The 20900-nt window shown below is 44.0% G+C and overlaps 1 protein-coding gene across 1 annotated transcript in view; it reads right to left on the reverse strand.

Moving 5' to 3' along the window:
- Positions 1-220: 220 nt before the first annotated feature.
- Positions 221-20900, reverse strand: part of C1QL3 (complement C1q like 3) — a 67605-nt gene continuing 46925 nt past the window's right edge. The window contains exon 2 of the mRNA XM_066584739.1: positions 221-675. Within this exon, the coding sequence (XP_066440836.1) occupies positions 496-675 (180 nt within the window). The 3' untranslated portion in view covers positions 221-495. The remainder of the gene's footprint in view (positions 676-20900) is intronic.

A 20900-nucleotide genomic window follows, 5' to 3' on the forward strand; every position in this document is an offset into this window, starting at 1 on the left:
CTTTACCCCAATGTGGCCATCTTGTTCCGTATTGTAAAACAAACGAGGACCGCCCCTCGCCATAGCGCTAATGATGTCCAAGCATTACACTGGCAGGCAACTCACAAAGTCCAAAGCTGACACATGGGTATAACAGCAAGGATATAGGATATTGATACCATATAGTTGGGGATATTTTGTATCTTCTCGGGGGGGGGGGGGGGGTGTATATAAAATCGGTATTGTATAGGATTTCATTCACACAGGCACAGACAGGGAATTTTCGGCTTTGGTGGTAAAGGGGCGTCACATCTGTGTAACTTGTACGACATATATGTATATATGTATTATGTATAGGTTTCTGAGGAGTACAGAGGGTTAGTCAGGTAGCAGTAGGTCTCCGTACTGTATAGGGTCCATAGTAAGAAGTGTCCTTCCGGCACTATAGAGTCTGCAGCCCAAAGAATTGGGGTTCTGTATGGGAAGATACAAGTCTTTGCCATAGGCGAGGTATCCTCAGTCGGCGTAGATGATAAATCCCGAGAATGTGCTGTATTTGTTATTGTTACCGCCATGGGCTTTGCCACCATCCAGTTTTATGTAGACTTCATCGCCAGGCTCTAGGTGAAGGACTACGCTGTTACTGGCATAGTCGTAATTCTGGTCAGCATCCTGTGCAATGGCGCTAGCCCGGACCTGCGCAAGAGAAGAAGAACAATCAGTCATTCATATAGCGGAATCGTTCACAGCCAAACCACAACCTAATGTTTGTAAAGATGGCGCACATCCGGATGCCGAGGAGCGGGCATGGAAGACATCTTTTCAGAAACTGGTTCTAAAAGTTTACAGAATGAAGATGACCATATATTTTAGGGGCAATGGACCACCTCTAAGACATTTATGGTACAGTATACACTATTCTACTAAGGGTAATTGGACACCTGAGCAAGAATCAGAAGTAATAGTTATTTCCATATGATAATACTTAGTGGGGCTCCTTTGGCCCTAATGACATCGGATACTCTTTGTGACATACTTTCTATTAACGCCTGATACATTTCAGCTGGTATTTCCCTCAATTCATCCTGCAAATGTCTGGTCAGTTATCTGAAAGAAGATGGATGCTGTTCATATTTCCTGACCTGACATTCCAGTTCGTCCCAGAGATGTTCAGTAGGTTCAGGTCGGTACTCTATGCAGCCGGTCCAATTGTGGAACATCCATATCCTCAAGCCAAAGTAAAACAGCAATAGATTTGTGACAAGGCACATTGTATTATTGGAAGTATGGCCGACCATTCCCAGAGTATTGTCACATTGTTGGCAGCACATTATTGCCTAGAATGAACCCTTCACCTCCATGATCATGGTCCTTGTCACTACAACCAACGGACTGAGACCATGCCACGTAACACATCCCCAGACCATAACGGACCCTCCGCCGTACATAACTGTTGGCACAACGCACCCAGTCAAATGACATTCCCTGGGCTCCTCCACATACAGATGCACCAAGCTCATTTGAAGATGGAGTAATGTAATTCGTCACTTCATGGAATGTTCCTCCATTGCTCAATTGTCCAATGATGACGCTCCTTGCACCATTGTAGACATTGGTTTGAGGATATGGATGTTCCATGATTGGACCGGCTGTACAGAGTCCAACCTCAATCTATTGAACATCTCTGGGGCGAACTGGAATGTTGAGTCAGGAAATATGAACAGCATCCATCTTCTTTGAGAGAACTTGACAGACATTTGAAGGATGAATGGAGGGAAATACCAGCTTAAATGTATCAGACATTAGTAGAAAGTATACCATGCAGAGTATCCAATGTCATTAGGGCTGAAGGAGCCCCACTAAGTATTATCATATGGAAATAACTACTCCTTTTGATTCTTGCTCAGGTGCTTAAAGGGGTTGTCCCGCGCCGAAACGTTTTGTTTGTTTTTTTTCAATAGGCCCCCTGTTCGGCGCGAGACAAACACAAGGGATGGGTTAAAGAAAAAAAACAGTTTAGTACTTACCCGAATCCCCGCTCTGCGGCGACTTCTTTCTTACCTTAGCAAGATGGCCGCCGGGATCTTCACCCACGATACACCGCGGGTCTTCTCCCATGGTGCACCGTGGACTCTGTGCGGTCCATTGCCAATTCCAGCCTCCTGATTGGCTGGAATCGGCACACGTAACGGGGCGGAGCTACGAGGACCAGCTCTCCGGCACGAGCGGGCCCATTCAGAAGGGAGAAGACCGGTCTGCGCAAGTGCGTCTAATCGGGCGATTAGACGCTGAAATTAGACGGCACCATGGAGACGGGGACGCCAGCAACGGAGCAGGTAAGTGAATAACTTCTGTATGGCTCATAATTAATGCACAATGTATATTACAAAGTGCATTAATATGGCCATACAGAAGTGTATAACCCCACTTGCTTTAAGAGTATGTGCACACGGTCGATTTTTGCAGTGGAATTTGGTGTGGATTCTGTGCCAGTTCCGTGGCAAATCTGCATTGATTTCAATGGAAATCTGCACCTCAATCTACACGGCACAGATTTCAAATTCAGATGCAGAAAATGATAAGTAACGTCAATTCTTAATGCGGATTACGCCACATTTCCACGCTGGGAGTTCCACATGCATATTTGCCCATTGAAAAGCCAATTATTTGCATGCCACGGCAAAGCTCGTGGGTTTCTGTTGTGGTTTATAGAGTTGGAATCCACACAGAAAAACCTAGATTGGATTCTGTGATCTGCATGAACCCTCAGGGTCTGTTGGCACGGTGGATTTTGGTGCAGATTTTGCGCTACAATCAGTACAAAGATCTGCGCAAAATGCATATCTTATTCATTTAAAGGGAATACAGGTTTTTCTGCCACAGATTTGAAGTCGGCATTGAAGAAAAGAAAGAAGTGATGTCTTTGCTTCACACGGATCCACGCAGGCAGATTTCGCCGCTTCACAGGGCTAAATCCGCATAGAGATCTGCAAATTTCTGCCATTGTTTTAGAGATGGAATCCACAGTGGACATCAGAGCCAGCGCTTGATGAACCAGTCACAGCCCTTCATTGGTCGTGGCCCTCAGCCGGAGCCGGGCAGCGCTTCTAGGTGATGTATGCTTAGTTTAGCGCTTTGACAGTAGGATTTTCTGCTGTCAAAGTTGCATTGCACCGCATGAAAACCACATTTTCGTGCGATGCAACAGAGAGGAAGGCTCCATAGGGAAACATGGGCTACAAAACCTCACAAGTCGCGGGCATATCGCCGGACCCGCGAGGTTTTTGACTTGCAATGTCGCAGGCTACAAAACATTGCAAATGGGAAGGAACCCACAGGAAAGCACGGGCTTCACATATATGCGATTTGTAGCATTGTAGCAACGTGAGAAAATTGCACGACTTTGTCATGTGAAGGAGGCCAATGAATGGCTGGGATTGTTTCATCGAGTGATGGCTCTAATTGGCTGAGCATCACAGTAGTCAGCCAATCAGAGGCAGTGCTTCCTGGAGGCAGGGATTTTCCAATCCCCGGTCAGAAGAGATGCTGAAGACCAGTGCTGGGGACCAGGAAAGGACCATCGGGAGCCGGACAGCCCTTTAGGTGATGTATGTGTTTTTGGTTTTTTTCTGCAGCTAGGGTTTATTTTCAGGGTAGAGCTTATATTTTAAGCCCCCCAACCCTACAACCGACTTTGTAGCACCACGAAATCGCAGTATTGCCATGAGAAATCCAGCGATATCGTATGGACCACCGATGCAATATCGCTGCCATTTTCTTGGGTCCATATCGTGTCGCCCATGTGAAGGAGGCCTTAAGGCCAGCATACTGCTCTTAGTTGCAACTTTTATGTCCTCGAGGCACTATATAGTATGTCAAGTTTTTGGTAAGGAACCTTTTCTGGGGTCCCGGCCCTACTTATGCTCCAAAGCAGACGTAAAACCAAGGCATGATCCCGTCCCTTAACTGGAGCCTATAGCACCATCTGAACTGAAGTTTCTAGACCCCCATAATACACGAAACAACAAGGGTGGAAGAAAATGTGCATATTTCTGGTTTGGTGCCTAAAAAATAGCTCCTGTTCTCCTTTAACCCTATCCTGACCTCTTCCTAATCTCAGCAATGCATGCAATCCTTACAACGTGGCCACTCTTCTTCCAGGACTGGCTTGCCTCGTTGTATGATAATTCCTGTGGGCAATCTTCCTTTTAACTAGTGAAAGGGGCAACAAGGGGCCAAGGCAATGAATGAAGTAAATATTGCAATACAGAGTCAAAATAATTAGCCATATAGCAGCGAAATACACAGCGCCATATAACATCCAGGTAAATACAACATCTAAGCAAATGATTTTACAGCATTTGTACCAATATCTCTGTTGTTTGAAGATAGTTACGGGGTTAATGATGAGATTCCTGGTGGTCTAGAACAGAGAAGGGGTTAATGGTTGAATACCTGACAGTTCAGACCAGTTAAGGGATTTATGTTGGCATCCCTGGTGTTCTAAGGAAGGAACAAGGGTTAATGTGAACATCACCAGTGGTCTAGGGAAGGTAAGAAGGTAATGTCACGATTCCCAGTGGTCTAGGAAAGGTAAGGAGTTAATTTCACCATCACTCGTGGTCTAGGAAAGGAACAAGGTTAATGTCAGCATCCCGGGTGGTCTAGGAAAGCAAAGAAGTTAATGTCAGCATCCCTAGTGGTCTAGGGAAGGTAAGAAGGTAATGTCACGATTCCCAGTGGTCTAGAACAGAGAAGGGGTTAATGGTTGAATACCTGACAGTTCAGACCAGTGAAGAGGTTTATGTCAGCATCCCTGGTGTTCTAAGGAAGGAACAAGGGTTAATGTCAGCACTGCTGGTGGGCTAGGGAAACTAAGAAGCTAATGTCAACATCACCAGTGGTCTAGAGAAGGTAAGAAGGTAATGTCAGGATTCCCAGTGGTCTCGGAAAGGTAAGGAGTTAATTTCACCATCGCTCATGGTCTAGGAAAAGAACAAGGTTAATGTCAGCATCCCGGGTGATCTAGGAAAGCAAAGAAGTTAATGTCAACACCCCTAGTGGTCTAGGGAACATAAGCTGTTATTGTCAGCATCCCTGGTGGTCTAGGGAACATAAGTTATTGTCAGCATCCCTGGGGATCTAAGGAAGAGATGAGTTTAATGTCAGGATTCCCAGTGGTGAAGGGAAGGTAGGAAGTTTCTGTCAATATCCCTGGGGATCTATGGAGGATAAAAAGTTAATGTCAGCATCCCCAGTGTTCTAAGGAATGAACTAGGAGGTCTAAAGAGGGAACACGTTTAATGTCAGCATCCCTGGTGGTCCAGAAGAGTGACGGCTTTACTGTAGGGATCCCTGGTTGCCAAGGAAAGTGAGAAGGATTCAGTTGTTTTATAACTGGTGCCCAATGGCTTAGGCCCCCCTCCGGGTCTCAGCATTGTGTCTGTAATAAGGAGCTGACTACTGATGGTGGTTTTACAGTTTTTATGCCAAAATCTCTCTTGTTCGAGGATAATTAAAGGGTTGATAGGATTTCTGGTGCTTTAGGGCAAAGAAAGAGTTCATGGTTCAATTTCTGGCAGTATAGGCCAGTGCAAATATTACTGTAAACATTATGGGGAAGCTAGGAAGTTAATCTCAACATCCCTGGTGGTGTTCAGAACATAAGATATTAATGTCAGCTTCCTCAGTGGTCAAGTTTACTATCAATAACTCTGATGGTGTATGTAAGGTACAAGTTTAATGTCAGCATCCCAGATATTCTAGACCAGGATTTACTGTTATGATCCCTTGTGGTCTAGGGAAGTGAGGGGGTTCAGTTATGTCATAGCTGGTGTCTAAAAGTTTTTGCACTCCTCCAGGTTTTAGCATTGTGCCTGTAATAGGATGCTGACCACTGATGGTTCATCTTCCTGTTCCCTCCCTGATCATAGAGATCAGGGAGGGACATGTCAAACTCTGTAGATGTGATTCAATAAGCACTTTGCCCGATCACTGAGAGAAGTGAGCATAAGAGCCGACTTTGCCTAAGTGTGGGGTATTTTTCAGTTGTGTCGGCCATTCTGCCACTCACCTTAAGGCCTCATTCACACAAGTGTATGTGTATTTATGGCCGCCCACACGCGCCGTAAAGTTGCATTAATGAAGAATAGCCATGATTGACCCCCGAGCTTAATTTATGTTTTCTCATCCATTCTCACGGGCCTACTGCGGAAAAAAATACGCTGCAGCGTGGAATTCCATCAGTCGGCAGAAATCCTCAAAATGACTTCTAATAGCTTAAACACTGTCAGTAGTCTCTTTTCTAAGCTTTGGACGCAGGTAAATTCCCTCCCCCTTCCTTTTTTTTCAGCTTCCAAAGAAGTCTATGGAAGCCTCCAGCTTTTTCTGGCAAAAGATAGGTCAAGACCTAGCTTTTCAAGCAATAAGAAAAATCGGTGAGCGAAAACGGTCGCCAATTTCATGTTTTGATTGCTCATGTGAATGAATGAACTGGAGTCCAATGTTACACATGGTCGCGATTTTCGGCCGACATCTTTACGCAGCTTAATAAAAACACTCACGTGAATGAGGCCTAAATGGAGCAGTGCCTATGGGAATGGCAGCCATATTGGTCATCAATCAGACTCCTTAGGAACTATAAGTCAACTAAAGAAGATCTTTGTAGTATCTGTGATCTCTGCTTGATACTTTCTGTAATAACCCTCCTGAGTCTTTTCTTCTGCCTGTTCCTTTCCCTTTTTAATACCGTGAGTCGATGGAGAAATCCGTCTATTCATAAACAAGGCCAGGTTCGGGTAGCGCTGCTGGAGCAGGCATTTAACAAGTACAGTAATTAGGTTTGTTGAATAAAGGCATAGAGCAAAAAAATCCAAACAACACGACCCTTTAATACTAAACTTAGAACTTCTGATAAAAGTATCCGGATTCTGAGGCATTTTCAAAACCTATCTCATGTTGTGAGCGCACTTTAACTTTTCTGGCAGCACACAAGTCAAAGTAATAAGAGAACAGCTCAGAAAACACTCAGCTAAGATGTATCGCTATCTCCAGCTTTCATCCCTCTCTATGTATCCTGTGTTACCCGCACTGCAAATGGAAGACTGCGCTCCCTAACTAGGTCACATTTCACACACGTGGCTTTCATCCCTCTTGTCCAATATCAATGGCTGTGATCAATACTAAAGGGATTTACACTAATACCACAGTAGAGCTGGTAAGTGCAATTCCCCCAAGGGCTGATGTACATGGATCTGTGTTGTATGCATCTACGGGCCCGTAATGTACCTCCAAGCCTTTGATTGCCCAAACTTAAAATTGTGCTTTGCGCCATTGCATGTGGTGCCATGGGTACTGTAGATACAATATGGCAGAACTTGGCTATGGCTTTATGTGAAAGGTCCATAGGGACTATATTCGAGGCTGTGTAGGCTAACAGATTGTCAACCTAGCACATTAGAGGGACTAAAAATGTGGGCAGAGTTGGTTCCTCAAATCTAGTAGGTGAAATTATTCTGACAGCCCATCCTCCATCTATATGGAACATGTGCATGTCCACTTGTAATTGCCTAATATCACGTCAGGTGTGACTAATTAGTACGGCCTAAGGTGGTAAGTTCCAGTTCCAAAGACAAAGTCAAAGTGGTGGACAAATGATCTGGGCCTATCCGAACTAACTAAGAATGTAGCGAAGAGGAGATAAATTTGTGAGCTAGTTTATCAAAACCACCCAAACCAGACCAGGATATAGGCAGACATAAAGAGAAGGTGCCCTCTGAATAGCATTCAGATCATTTGTCCAGTTCCACTTTTGGATGATGTTGCAGTGGTTTAGAGAGGAGAAGCTCTAGTCATTTCCTGACGCCCATGTAGAAGGTTGTTAATGTCCTACTGAGAGGTGGCTCTATTTCTCCAGGGGCCCCACACTAGTCTTATATTTTTGCCGGTGGGCATTTACCTCAGGGATCAGTAACACAAACTACTTTATTTGCTTTATTCTACAGTTGTCATGAAGAGGACCTTGGTGTCTCTATGACCATTTATGAAGCCGGTCTTTGGGGACAGTAGGATGTCTGGAGTCCACAATTATTTAATTGTAGAAACCTATAGGAAATGTGCAGTACCTTTGTACATACTTCATTTTTCAGAACTTTACTTTTTCTACTTACCACAGAGCAGTACATTAGGGAAGCTCGGATGAGAGCCATACAGATATTAAAGCTCAGCTGTTATATCATATGTCTAACAACAGGGGTCAAAAACAGATAACTCCAAGGATGAGCAGATGAATTTTTAAAGCACCAATGGATATTCATAGAGAAAACACCATAAAAGTTGATATAAAACTGTAAGAGTGATTTACATTTCCAGGGTTGGGCTGGCCATTGAACCCACCACCAACAATCCCAGTGGGCTAGTTGGATCCTGGGGCGGTGCAGGGAGCAACTTTTTTAAATTTAATTAGGTAAGCACACTGAAATAAAATCAAAAACAGATTTATTCACCTCGCCTGTGTTGCTCCTCCCGCTTATAGCCTCTACAGTCCACACCTCCCGCACCGTTCGCCTAAAGATTTCCTGGTAGAGCCAACATGTGACAAGCCCAATTAGTCCTCGACCTCAATGTTAGTAAGGCCAGGATATCACTCTACCAGAAAGTCCTCATGTGAGCGGTGTAGTTGTTGTAGACTGCAGAGGCCCAGAGCAGAAGGAGTAACTCAGGTGAGGCGAGCAGATCAGTTTTTTTTTTTTTTTATTGTGTAAAGAGTATTATTAATTGATTTAGGCCATGAGGGGCGTAATTAGTTAATTTCAGCCATGAGGGGCATTAATTATTACTTTACTTAAGCCATGATATGCATTGTTACTTAATGGAGATCATGAGGGTCATTATTACTTAATGGAGGCTATGAGGGGCATTATGGATATGAAGAATATTTAGAGGCTTAAAAAACAAAGCGAGATTGCTGGAAAATTAAGCAGTCAAAGGTGTCTGTGTGTCAAATTCTGCAGATAACTTGTGAACGGGAGAAGATGTCATGGCATCTGGGCCGGATAACATAGGGCTGTCATCGTGATCATGCAAGCACAGAACTCATGATATAAATGTCCATCATATAGGCTTAAAGGGGTTGTCCCGCGGCAGCAAGTGGGTCTATACACTTCTGTATGGCCATATTAATGCACTTTGTAATGTACATTGTGCATTAATTATGAGCCATACAGAAGTTATAAAAAGTTTTATACTTACCTGCTCCGTTGCTAGCGTCCTCGTTCCCATGGAGCCGACTAATTTTCGCCCTCCGATGGCCAAATTAGCCGCGCTTGCGCAGTCCGGGTCTTCTGCAGTCTTCTATGGGGCCGCTCGTGTAGAATGCCGGCTCCGTGTAGCTCCGCCCCGTCACGTGCCGATTCCAGCCAATCAGGAGGCTGGAATCGGCAATGGACCGCACAGAAGCCCTGCGGTCCACGGAGACAGAGGATCCCGGCGGCCATCTTCAGCAGGTGAGTATGAAGACGCCGGACCGCCAGGATTCAGGTAAGCGCTGTGAGGGTTGTTTTTTTAACCCCTGCATCGGGGTTGTCTCGCGCCGAACGGGGGGGGGGGGGGGGGGTTAAAAAAAAAAAAAACCTGTTTCGGCGCGGGACAACCCCTTTAAGACATGTCTGTCTATGATGTTCATTAATCCTTAATCTATACCTCAAGTGCTAACATGTTTTGTGCTTAGTAGAAGATTTGCCACAGTGAGCTATGTACTCCACACAGGCTTCTCCCCTTCAACCACCAATGTGGCTGCGGTTGGTGGATTGTTGAGCCCTGTCTACTTGTCCCACTAATATTATCTAACACCCTCCATTCTCACTGTCCTATTGTGGATTGGTCAGTTCACTTCTGTGGTTTCCTCTAATTATCCGATGCACACTGAGCACACTGCCCACATGAGCAGCGATGGCCAATCAGAAAGTATAGTGTACACTGATCAAAGCAGAACAGTGAGAAAGCAAAGCACCAAACAATATTACTCCACCCATCAGTACCTGGTTGTGGCTGTAGGTACAAAGACAGCTGTCTATCACTGATAGAACTGCCCACTGGTCTCCTTACACTCTTCATCACTGATAGTACCGCCCACTGGAGTCCTTACACTCTCAAACACTGATAGGACCACCCACTATACTCCTTCTACTCTTAATCACTGATAGGGGCCGCCCACTGGACTCCTTACACTCTCAATCACTGATAGGACTCCTTACACTCTCAATCACTGATAGGTGAAGTGAGAGGCCAGGTACAAAAATACAGCTAATTAATACATTTGAGAACCTTGCTATTAGGAAAGTGGAGGAGCAAGAGACACCGATCACAAACTAAAATGTTTTATACAAATGCACTGAGTACGGGGAACAAAGAAGGAGAATTGGAGCTCCGAACACAGGAAGAGAAATATGATGTCATAGGCATCACGGAAACTTGGTGGAATGAAACACATGATTGGAATACAAGGCTTGAAGGATACAACTTATTTATAAGAGACAGACCTAATAAAAGGGGAGGAGGTGTTGTGTTGTATGTTAGGAAAACATTCATCTCCACAGAGATTCAAACTTCAGAGCTGGGAGTTCTGTAGAATCTGTTTGGGTAAGAATACAAGGAAAGAACAACAGAAAGGACCCCATTGTAGGCATTTACTATAGGCTGCCTGGACAAGCAGAAGATATGGAGGAACTCTTTCTACATCAGATGGCCAAGCTCTCAGAGAAGCCCAACATAGTGATCATGGGAGATTTTACCCATCCAGACATTTGTTGGGAATCTCTCAGGTAAAAGTAATGGATCCAACAAATTCTTATCCGCTCTTGCTGACAACTTTATCTTCCAGAAGGTAGAAGAGAAAACAAGGGAATCTGCTATCTTGGACCTAATTCTTACCAACAAGGAGGGAATGGTTGAGGAAGTAAGGGTGGCTGGGACCTTAGGAGGCAGTGATCATGCTATCCTTGGATGTTGGGTAACAAGGGGAGGGAGACCTGAGAAGACTCAGACCTCAAGGTTGGATTTCAGAAAGGCAGATTTTAATGAACTCAGAAAGAGGAGAGGAAGAATCCAATGGCGGGATGTTCTTAAGCACAGAAATGTCCAAGAAGGTTGGGAAATATTGTGAAATGAGATTCTCAAAGCACAATCATTACCAATCCCTAAAAGAAGGAAGAATGGGAAGCATTTAAAGAGACCCGGATGGATGAACACAGAACTTGTACACATGTTAAAGAGGAAGAAAAATATGTCCATCAAATGGAAAGAGGTGGGAAATATCTAAAGAAGAATATAATATGGCCTGCAGAAATTGTAGGGCGAGTGACAGAAAAGCTAAAGCTAATAATGAATTGAGGCTTGCAACAGAGGCCAAAGGCAATAAAAAAGGATTTGGGAGTATGTCAAAAGCAAAAGAAAAGTCAAAGATGCTATTGGATGCTTACAGGATGAAAATAGTGAATTAGTTAAGAAGGATGTTGAGAAGGCTGAACTTTTAAATTCCTATTTTGTATCTGTTTTCTCTCAGAAAGTAGATGGAACATCAACTGATCTTCCCTGTGCTATTGGGGGAATAAGAGAATTCAGGCTATCTATAAGCAGAGAGATGGTGAGGGGACACTTAGCCAACTTAAATGAATTCAAGTCTCAAGGTCCAGATAAATTACATCCTAGAATACTAAAGGAAGCAGCAGAGGTCATTGCTGAACCACTGGCCATAATCTTTGACAATTCTTGAAAAACAGGAGAAATCCCAGAAGATTGGAAAAGGGCAAATGTCCCTATCTTCAAAAAAGGGAAGAAGGTGGATCCAGGAAACTACAGGCCTGTGAGCCTGACTTCTATACCGGGAAAGATCTTTGAACAAATGATTTAACAGCATGTATGCAAGTACTTGAATAAAAATGGAGTAATTAACCAGAGCCAGCATGGGTTTGTAACAAACAAGTCATGCCAGACTAATCTAATTTCCTTCTATGACAGAATCACCGACTGGGTTGATCAGGAAAATGCGGTGGATATAGTATATCTTGACTTTAGTAAAGCATTTGGCAAAGTATCTCATCCCACACTTATTGAAAAAATGACAAAATATGGGATTGACAAGGCAACTGTTAGGTGGATTCACAACTGGCTGAGTGATCGGACTCAAAGAGTGGTCATAAATGGCTGCACATCCAAGTGGAAGAATGTATCAAGTGGGGAACCACAAGGCTCTGTCCTAGGCCCAGTGTTGGTCAACATTGTTATAAATGATCTGGAGGAGGGAATTGATGGGAAACTGATCAAATTGCCGACACACAAAGCTAGGAAGGATAGCTAACACTAGGGAAGAGAGAGAGTATTCAAAAAGATCTAGAAAAGCTTGAACAGTGGGCGGCGACTAACAGAATGGTATTTAACAAGGAGAAATGCAAAGTCCTACATCTGGGCAAGAAAAATGAAGAAAGCACATAAAAGATGGGAGGAATTGGGCTAAGCAGCAGCACATGTGAAAAAGACGTGGGCATGCTAATAGATCATAGACTGAACATGAGTCAACAATGTGATGCAGGAGCCAAAAAGGGAAACATAATTCTGGGATGTATTAAGAGAAGCATAAAGTCTAGATCACGTGAGGTCATTATCCCCCTCTACTCTTCCTTAGTCGGACCTCATCTGAAATACTGGGTTCAGTTCTGGGCACTTTAAAAAAGACCGACAAACTGGAGCAAGTTCAAAGGAGAGTTACCAAGATGGTGAGCGGTCTGCAAATCATGTCCTATGAAGAACGGGTAAAGGATCTGGGAATGTTTAGCAGAAGAGAAGGCTGAGAGGAGACTTAATAGCGGTCTACAAATATCTGAAGGGCTGTCACAGTGCAGAGGGATCAGCCCTATTCTCAGCCCTATTCTCATCTGTACAAGGAAAGACTACAAGCAATGGGATGAAACTGAAAGGGAGGAGACACAAATTAGATAGTAGGCAGTGAGGGGGATCAATGAGTGGAACAGGTTGCCACGGGAGGTGGGCAGTTCTCTTTCAATGGAAGTGTTCAAACAAAGGCTGACAAATATCTGCCTGGGATGATTTAGTGATCCTGCACTGAGCAGGGGGTTGGACCAGATGACCCTGGAGGACCTTACAACTCTACCATTCTATGGTTCTATGATGACTGTCCACTGGACTCCTAATCTCAAGAAAGAGCAGAGTCTGAGATGGATAAATTACAAGTTATACTGAATTATTTTCCACATTATGTGTGTGTATGTATATGTATATATATATATATATATATATATATATATATATATATATATATATATATATATATATATATATATATCTCAAGCTCAGCTCCTACTTCTTTATAACTTTCTGCCTGCCAATCAGACACCATGTTCAACATGACAGGTTATATATAACTTGTATAACTATAGTCTAGTACTACATTATACCATCTCCAGTCACTAGAGATGAGCGAACGTACTCGGATAAGCACTACTCGTCCGAGTAATGTGCCTTATCCGAGTACCTCCCCGCTCGTCCTGAAAGATTCGGGGAGCGCCGCTGCTGACAGGTGAGTCGCAGCGGGGAGCGGGGCAGAGCGGGCGGGAGAGAAGGAGAGAAAGATCTCCCCTCCGTTCCTCCCCGCTCTCCCCTGCAGCTCCCCGCTCCGTGCCGGCACCCGAACCTTTCAGCACGAGCGGGGAGGTACTCGGATAAGGCACATTACTCGGACGAGTAGTGCTTATCCGAGTACGTTCGCTCATCTCTACCAGTCACACATCACAGTTGGCTCTATGACTATGTTCTATGTTTTTGTATAACAGTTCAGTTCAGTTGGTGTTTTCTGTTGTCATTTTGGGGCACTTTTTGCATTGGTCTGACGTCCATTGCCGGAAAGAAAAATGTTGACCCAACCTTAGTCCCGCCTCTTCTTTGCCCGAATTTTTAGATTTTGCTCATAATAGTAAAATATAAGTCAAACAATAGAAATGACTCTCATGTCTCTCAGTAAAATACAAGGTCTGTGAAACGTCAATGGCAGGAGAGAAGCGGCCAAGTGTGAGCATAAGAGCAGGAGACTATGTAACTAGCATGAATGCTACATTAAAGGGCTACACTGAGGAAAACACATTTTCCATCCCTGGAAACCTCACATAATTGTCTGTCACACTCCAGAGGTCTCCCATTTATATTGCAGTTACTTCCCTGCAGTGCAGCCCCCTGTCTGATGCTTATCAGGCACCATCTTGATTTTTAGATTTCTCTTTGCTTCTTCTTCTTCCTCTATTCTGTGCTAGCAATCCCATGTCATATCAGCACAACATCACATGAGCAGCTAGAGACAGTACCATCTCTGTCTGCTGGGAGGACAGTGTGATTATCATTGCTTCTTATATTCACCTAAATAAGCTACAGACCATCAGTATAGTCAGGAGGACGAGCTGTGATCGCCTTCATTATAACTGTGGCAGGAGCCTTTAACCCCTTTCTGCTATAGGACGTACAGTTATGTCCTGCGGGGTCGGGGTATTAATGAAGAGAGATCGCATGGCTATCTCTCTTCATAGATCGCGGCTGTCAGCTGTTTATTACAACAGATGCAGTCAGCTGCATGTGGGTGTCATGGCAGCCAGGGGCCTTCTGAAAGGCCCCAGAGCTATCTTGGCAGTATGCCTGTCAAGCCGTCCCCGTCGATGGATAAAGGAGTTACGATTTTTTAAAAGGGTGAAGAAAAAAAGCAGTTAAAAACGCAACAAAATCCACACTTATTGACAGAATCCACGCCTGCGCTGCGTCCTGCGGACAATTCCATCCTGTGTGAAAGGTCTCTTATGTATATTGGAGGCTATAGCTACGCAATACATAAACAAAAAATCTTCCCCTGAATGGCCCTTTAACCCCTTAGTGACCATGCTATTGTGTTTTTACGTCCTGCCGTTGCAGGATGTGTATGGAGGGAGATAGTGCTGCTATCTCCTTCCATACATCACAGGTGTCAGCTGTTTATTACAGCTGACACCTGCGGGCAACAGCCCCGTTCCGGCTGCACGGCCGATCGGAACTGTTGACCCTTTAAATGCCGCTATCAAATCTGACAGCGGTGTTTAAATCCCCTGATGTTCGGGGGGCCCATACGGCCCCCCCACGGTGAGATCGGGGAAGCCGTATGGGTGTCATGGCAGCCGGGTTCCTTCTGAAAGGCCCCAGAGCTGCCATGGCAGAATGCTTACCAAGCCATCCCCGTGGGGTGGCTTGATAGGCTGCCTGTCACAATGCAGTATGATATAATGCTATGGCATTACATCATACTGCATAAGCAATCTAAGCATCACTAGTTGTGGTCCCCCAGGAGGACTAAAAGGAAAAGTGAAAATAAGAGCAATAAAGTCTTATTAATTTTTTTTTTTTTAAGTAATAAAAGTAGAAAAAAAACTTTTGCCATATTTACAATAAAAAAATCTGAATAATAATAAGACAAACATACATATTTGGTATCGATCTAAAGTCCAATCTAGCAAAGTAATGCATTATTTACCGTGCACGGTGAATATCGTACGGAAAAAAAAAGAAAACTGACAGAAATGCGCTTTTTTGGTCACCCTGTTGCCAAGAAAAAAAATAATTAAAAGCGATCAAAAAGTTCTATGTATTCCAAAATGGTACAAACGGAAACAACAGGTTGTCCCTAAAAAATGAGCCCTCGCACAACTATAGCGACATAAAAATTAAAAAGTTATTGTGCGCAGAAGATGACGGCAGAAAATAATTGTAAAAAATTAAATGTCTTTAAAAATATATATAAGTAGTACAGCAAAAAAAAACTTTACAGGTTTGATATCGTAATAATCACACTGACCCATAGAATGAGCTATCAGGTCATTTTTGTTGCAGGTTATGCGCCGTAGAAACAAGACGCACTGAAAGATGGTGGATAGAGATGAGCGAGCACGCTCAGATAAGGCAGCTACTCCAGCGAGCATCGCTCTTCTCAAGTAACTGCCTTCTCGTCTCTCACTCTCCCTCCCCCCTGCTTCCCTCTGCTCTCCCCCGACGCCCCGCGCTGATCCCCCGAGCCTGCTCGGACGAGAAGGCAGTTACTCGAGAAGAGCGATGCTCGCTCAAGTAACTGCCTTCTCTGAGCGTGCTCGCCCATCTACAATGGCGGAATGTCGTTTTTTTTCTATTTCTCTCTACTTAGAATTTTTTAAAAGTTTTTCAGTACATTATATGGTACTTTAAATAACACCATTGAAAAATACAACCCGTCCCACAAAAAACAACGAGCCCTCATACAGCGACGTCGATGGAGAAATATAGGAGTTATGATTTTTTAAAGGGGGGAGGAAAAAACGAAAATGGAAAAAAGCAAAAAATGTGGTCACTAAGGAGTTAAACTCTGAAGTGTCTTTAACTTGACGCTGTATTTTCTAGGCTGCGCTCACAATTAGCGTTTTTTGCTGTGTCTTCAAATCGCAGAAAAAAGCATAGCAGATTTTAACAACGTATGAATGGAGCCGCGGCCGCGCATTCACAGACAGCAGTCTTTTTGCTGCAGCCGTATAGAAACAGGGAGAAGCAGACCCGCATTGGGAAATAGGGGGACATCGGTTCCCCTCGGGATCAGTGTGGTCTCAGCAATCAGATACCAACCAATATATCCAGTAAATGGGTAAAAACGGAAAAAATAGTTTACTCTTTAGAACACCCCTTTAACACCTTAACACCACAGAATGTAAGTTTACGTCCCGGCTGCGGGGCACTTAACAAAACAGGACGAAAACATACATCCCATGTATTGCGTGGGTTCAGCAGGAGCCAGCTGTAAATGATAGCCTGCCTCTCACTGCAACAGAGGGGATCAGTGAGAACATCGATCCCTACTCATAACCCCTTACATGATTAGTGTACATTGCAGCATCTAAAGGGTTCACAGAGGATCATTAGTACAATGTAATTGCAGAGGGCCGATGGGTTGCCATGACAACCCGACACCATATACTGGTGGCCGAGCCTGCCATGGCCTTTGATTGCTATTGTGAGTGGCAATGCATTGCAGTACAGAAGTACTGCTGTGCATTATTATAGCAATCAAAGCTGTTGTGGTTCAAGTCCCCTAGGGGGACATAAGAAATGTTTAAAAAAAATAATAGTGTAAAGAAAAAAAATGAAAAAAAACCTTTATTGTGCACTTTCCCGTTTGTATAAAAAAAATCTTTCAGACGCACATATTGGGTATCTTCGTATCCGTAACAACCTGTACAATGAATTGGATTCACAATTTATCCTGCACAGCAAAAACCGTAAATAAAATGTAAAGAAATAGGCAAAATACTTATTTTGTTCATTTTGCCTACCAAAAAAACTCAATAAATGTGTTTGAAAAAGTTGTATGTACCCCAATATGGTACCAATAAAAACTGCAGCAAAACACAACCTGCACAGAGCTCCGTCCGCCGAAAAATAAAGAAGTTCTGGGACTTTGAATGAAGCGATGTAAAAAAAAAAAAAAAAAAGGCGTTTCTTCTGCAAAATTCAAAAAACCTAAAAAAAGTAATCGCCATGATTGTACCGAGCTGGAAAAAAAATGTATTGTGTCATTTATGCTGCATGATTAAAGCTGAAAATAACAAAAAATAATGGCAGAATTTGCGGGTTTTTTTCTCCCTTCCTTCCAAAAAAATGTCTAAAAGTTTTACAACACTTCATATTTACCCGAAAATACTACCTATAAAAACTGCAGCTCGCCACGCAAAAAACAAGCCTCATCCGGCCGCGTCAACGGAAAAATAAAAAAGTTATGGCTTTTGAAAAGTGGAGATGAACATCCCGAATAACTGGTCACCTCCTCATGGCCAACAGAGCCCGTGTCACTGAGGGGTTAAGTGTGCGCTGCACCTCCCCCTCTGGCAGCGGCTGCTAAATCACTGCTTTCTATTGCCTAATAATATTTATTTCTTAAACAATAAAATACCACAAATTCGTTTTCTGGCGTTTTTGCTGGAGGAGGAGAACGCGTTCTGCTGATGTCGGCAGCCGGCGACGTAATGACCTATAAGCAGCAAAATTAGACCTTTTGTTTTCTTAGTGTGAGAGTAAATAGGCTCCAGGAAAAAATGCAGGCGCGTCTCAAAATGTCCATTATTATGCATGAAGAGCTGAATTGCTCATATATAAAATAACTTTAACAAAGCTTCGTCTCCTCGGCGCGGTGTACGGCGCCGCCGCTGCCGCGGTTTAGATGTTTCATGATCATTACAGGATAACAGAACCCGGCTGCACTGTGGAAATGATGAGCCTACACTTATGCTAATACATCTAAAGAAAAGCTAAATTATGGATGTGGGGAAACAATGGCAAATATATATGAAAGGAGGACAGCAGAGCATGCTGGGAATTCAGCATTGGTGAAGTGATGCGTGGCTGTAGAATGAACTGGGAACAAGGCTGCAGTGTGACATGACTATAAGGGGTTAATGGTATGGAGAGGATGAACATTCAGTGCCATCTCTGGACTGCGTGTTATGGAGCAGGAGGAGTGCAGCACATTGATACATACAGAGCTGTGCACAAGTTATAGGCAGGGGTGGAGAACATGCTGCCAAACTAGAAGTGTTTGCTTAGTCAATTACCAAAATGCAAAGAGACTAAACATAAGAGAAATGTTAATCCCATCAATATTTGGGTGACCGCACTTCACCTTCACACAAGCATCAGATCTTCGAGGTACAATTACACACAGTCAGGGATTTAGTAGGATTGCAGTCAGCTGTATAAATAACCAAACAGGTGATGATGATCATCATTTTCATATGTAGGCTGAAATACAGTCTTGAACTCATACAGGAACAGCTGCATAGGAGGCTTAAAATTGGGTGAGGAGCAGGCAAATTCTGCTACAAAGGTGAGGTTGTGGAAGACAGTTTCATGTCACAGGTCATATAGCACAGCAAGACTGAGCACAGCAACAAGGCACAAAATAGATTCCAAAGCAGACTGTGGTTTCAGGATGTGCTGTTCAAGTTCTTTTGAAGAAGCACAAAGAAACTGGCAATGTTGAGGACCGTAAACGCAGTGGTTGGCCAAGGCAACTTAGTGCAGCAGATGACACATCATGCTTACTTCCCTTCAAAATCAGAAGATATCCATCAGTGCCATTAGGTCAGAACGGGCAGAAACCTGGGGAACCCAGGTAAAGCCATCTGCTGTTCGGAGAAGTCTGGCCAGAAATGGTCTTCATGGAAAAATTGGGGTCAAAATGCCATTCCATTCATATAGAAACAAGGCCAGGTGACTCGAATACGCACAAAAACACAGGAACTCGGGTGCAGAAAAAAAGAAGCATGGTGAGTCAAAATGTGAAATATTTGGATGTACAGAAGGCAGTTTGTTTACCAAAGGGCAGGAGAGCAATATAATAATGAGTGTCTGCAGGCAACAGTGAAGCATGGTGGAGAGCGGTACAATAATGAGTGTCTGCAGGCAGCAAGTGAAGCATAGTGGAGAGCGGTACAATAATGAGTGTCTGCAGGCAGCAGTGAAGCATGGTGGAGAGCGGTACAATAATGAGTGTCTGCAGGCAGCAATGAAGCATGGTGGAGAGCGGTACAGTAATGTGCGACTGCAGGCAGCAGTGAAGCATAGTGGAGAGCGGTACAATAATGAGTGTCTGCAGGCAGCAGTGAAGCATGGTGGAGAGCAGTACAATAATGTGTGTCTGCAGGCAGCAGTGAAGCATGGTGGAGAGCGGTACAATAATGCGTGTCTGCAGGCAGCAGTGAAGCGTGGCGGAAGTTCATTGTAAATTTGTGCCTGCATTTCAGTAGGTGGAGTTGAGGATTTGGTCACGATTTATGGTGTTCTTCAATACGGGCAGATATTTATCCATCATTCAGTACCATCAGGGAGGAGTCTGACAACAACCCCAAAGATCCAAGCAATGTCATTAAGAACTATCTACAGTATAAGGCCTCGGTCAGACGACCGTTTTTTGCCGCGATTTGCGGATGCGCATGCGATCTGCGCATTTATAGAACCATTGCTTCGTAATGGGATCGGTCACATGGCCGCTTTTTATGCGGATGTCCGATAAATTATAGGACACGAGGAATCGCAGATCGCGCCTATCTGCGTTCTGCGATTTCTTGTGTTCTATGTATGCAGCAGCGCCGACCCCATTGAGAACATATACTACAAAGATCATTCTCCTCTGCCACAGCTGTAACAGCTGTGGCAGAGAAGAATGATGTCCGGCCATTGAATTCAATGGAGTCGGCAATACAGCCGGCTCCATTGAAAGCAATGGGCTGCCGGCGAGCGCAGGATGAATTTTCGGGAAGGGCTTAAAAATATAAGCCCTTCCCTGAAAAACATCAAAAAATGTGTAAAAAAAAAAAAAATACTCACCTTGTCCCTGCAGACAGAGTTCAGCCGTGGCCGGCCGGCAGTTCTCTTGAACTGCTCTGTGTAGTATTCAGCAGGCGGGGATTTAAAATCCCCGCCTGCTGAATGGGCTGCCCCTGATTGGTCACAGCCCTCACCAATCAGAGGCAGCTCTCACTCACCCATTCATGAATTCATGATCCGCAAATCGCGGCAAAAAACGGTCGTCTGACCGAGGCCTCAGGAAGAATGGGGAGTCTTGAAAGTGATGATTTGGCCCCAAAGAGCCCTGATCTCATCATCATCCAGTCTGTCTGGGATTACATGAAGAGACAGAAGGATTGGAGCCAGCCGACATCCAAGAAGATCTGGGCTTAGTTCTCCAAGATGTCTGGAACAACCTCCCTGCCGAGTGCCTTCAAAAACTGTGTGCAAGTGTACCTAGAAGAACTGATGCTGTTGTGAAGGTGAAGGGCGTCACACTGAATACTGATTGGATTTACATTTCTCTTTTCTTCAGT

The sequence above is a fragment of the Eleutherodactylus coqui genome, chromosome 12, assembly GCF_035609145.1.
Source record: "Eleutherodactylus coqui strain aEleCoq1 chromosome 12, aEleCoq1.hap1, whole genome shotgun sequence".
NCBI classification, from domain to species: Eukaryota; Metazoa; Chordata; class Amphibia; order Anura; family Eleutherodactylidae; genus Eleutherodactylus; species Eleutherodactylus coqui.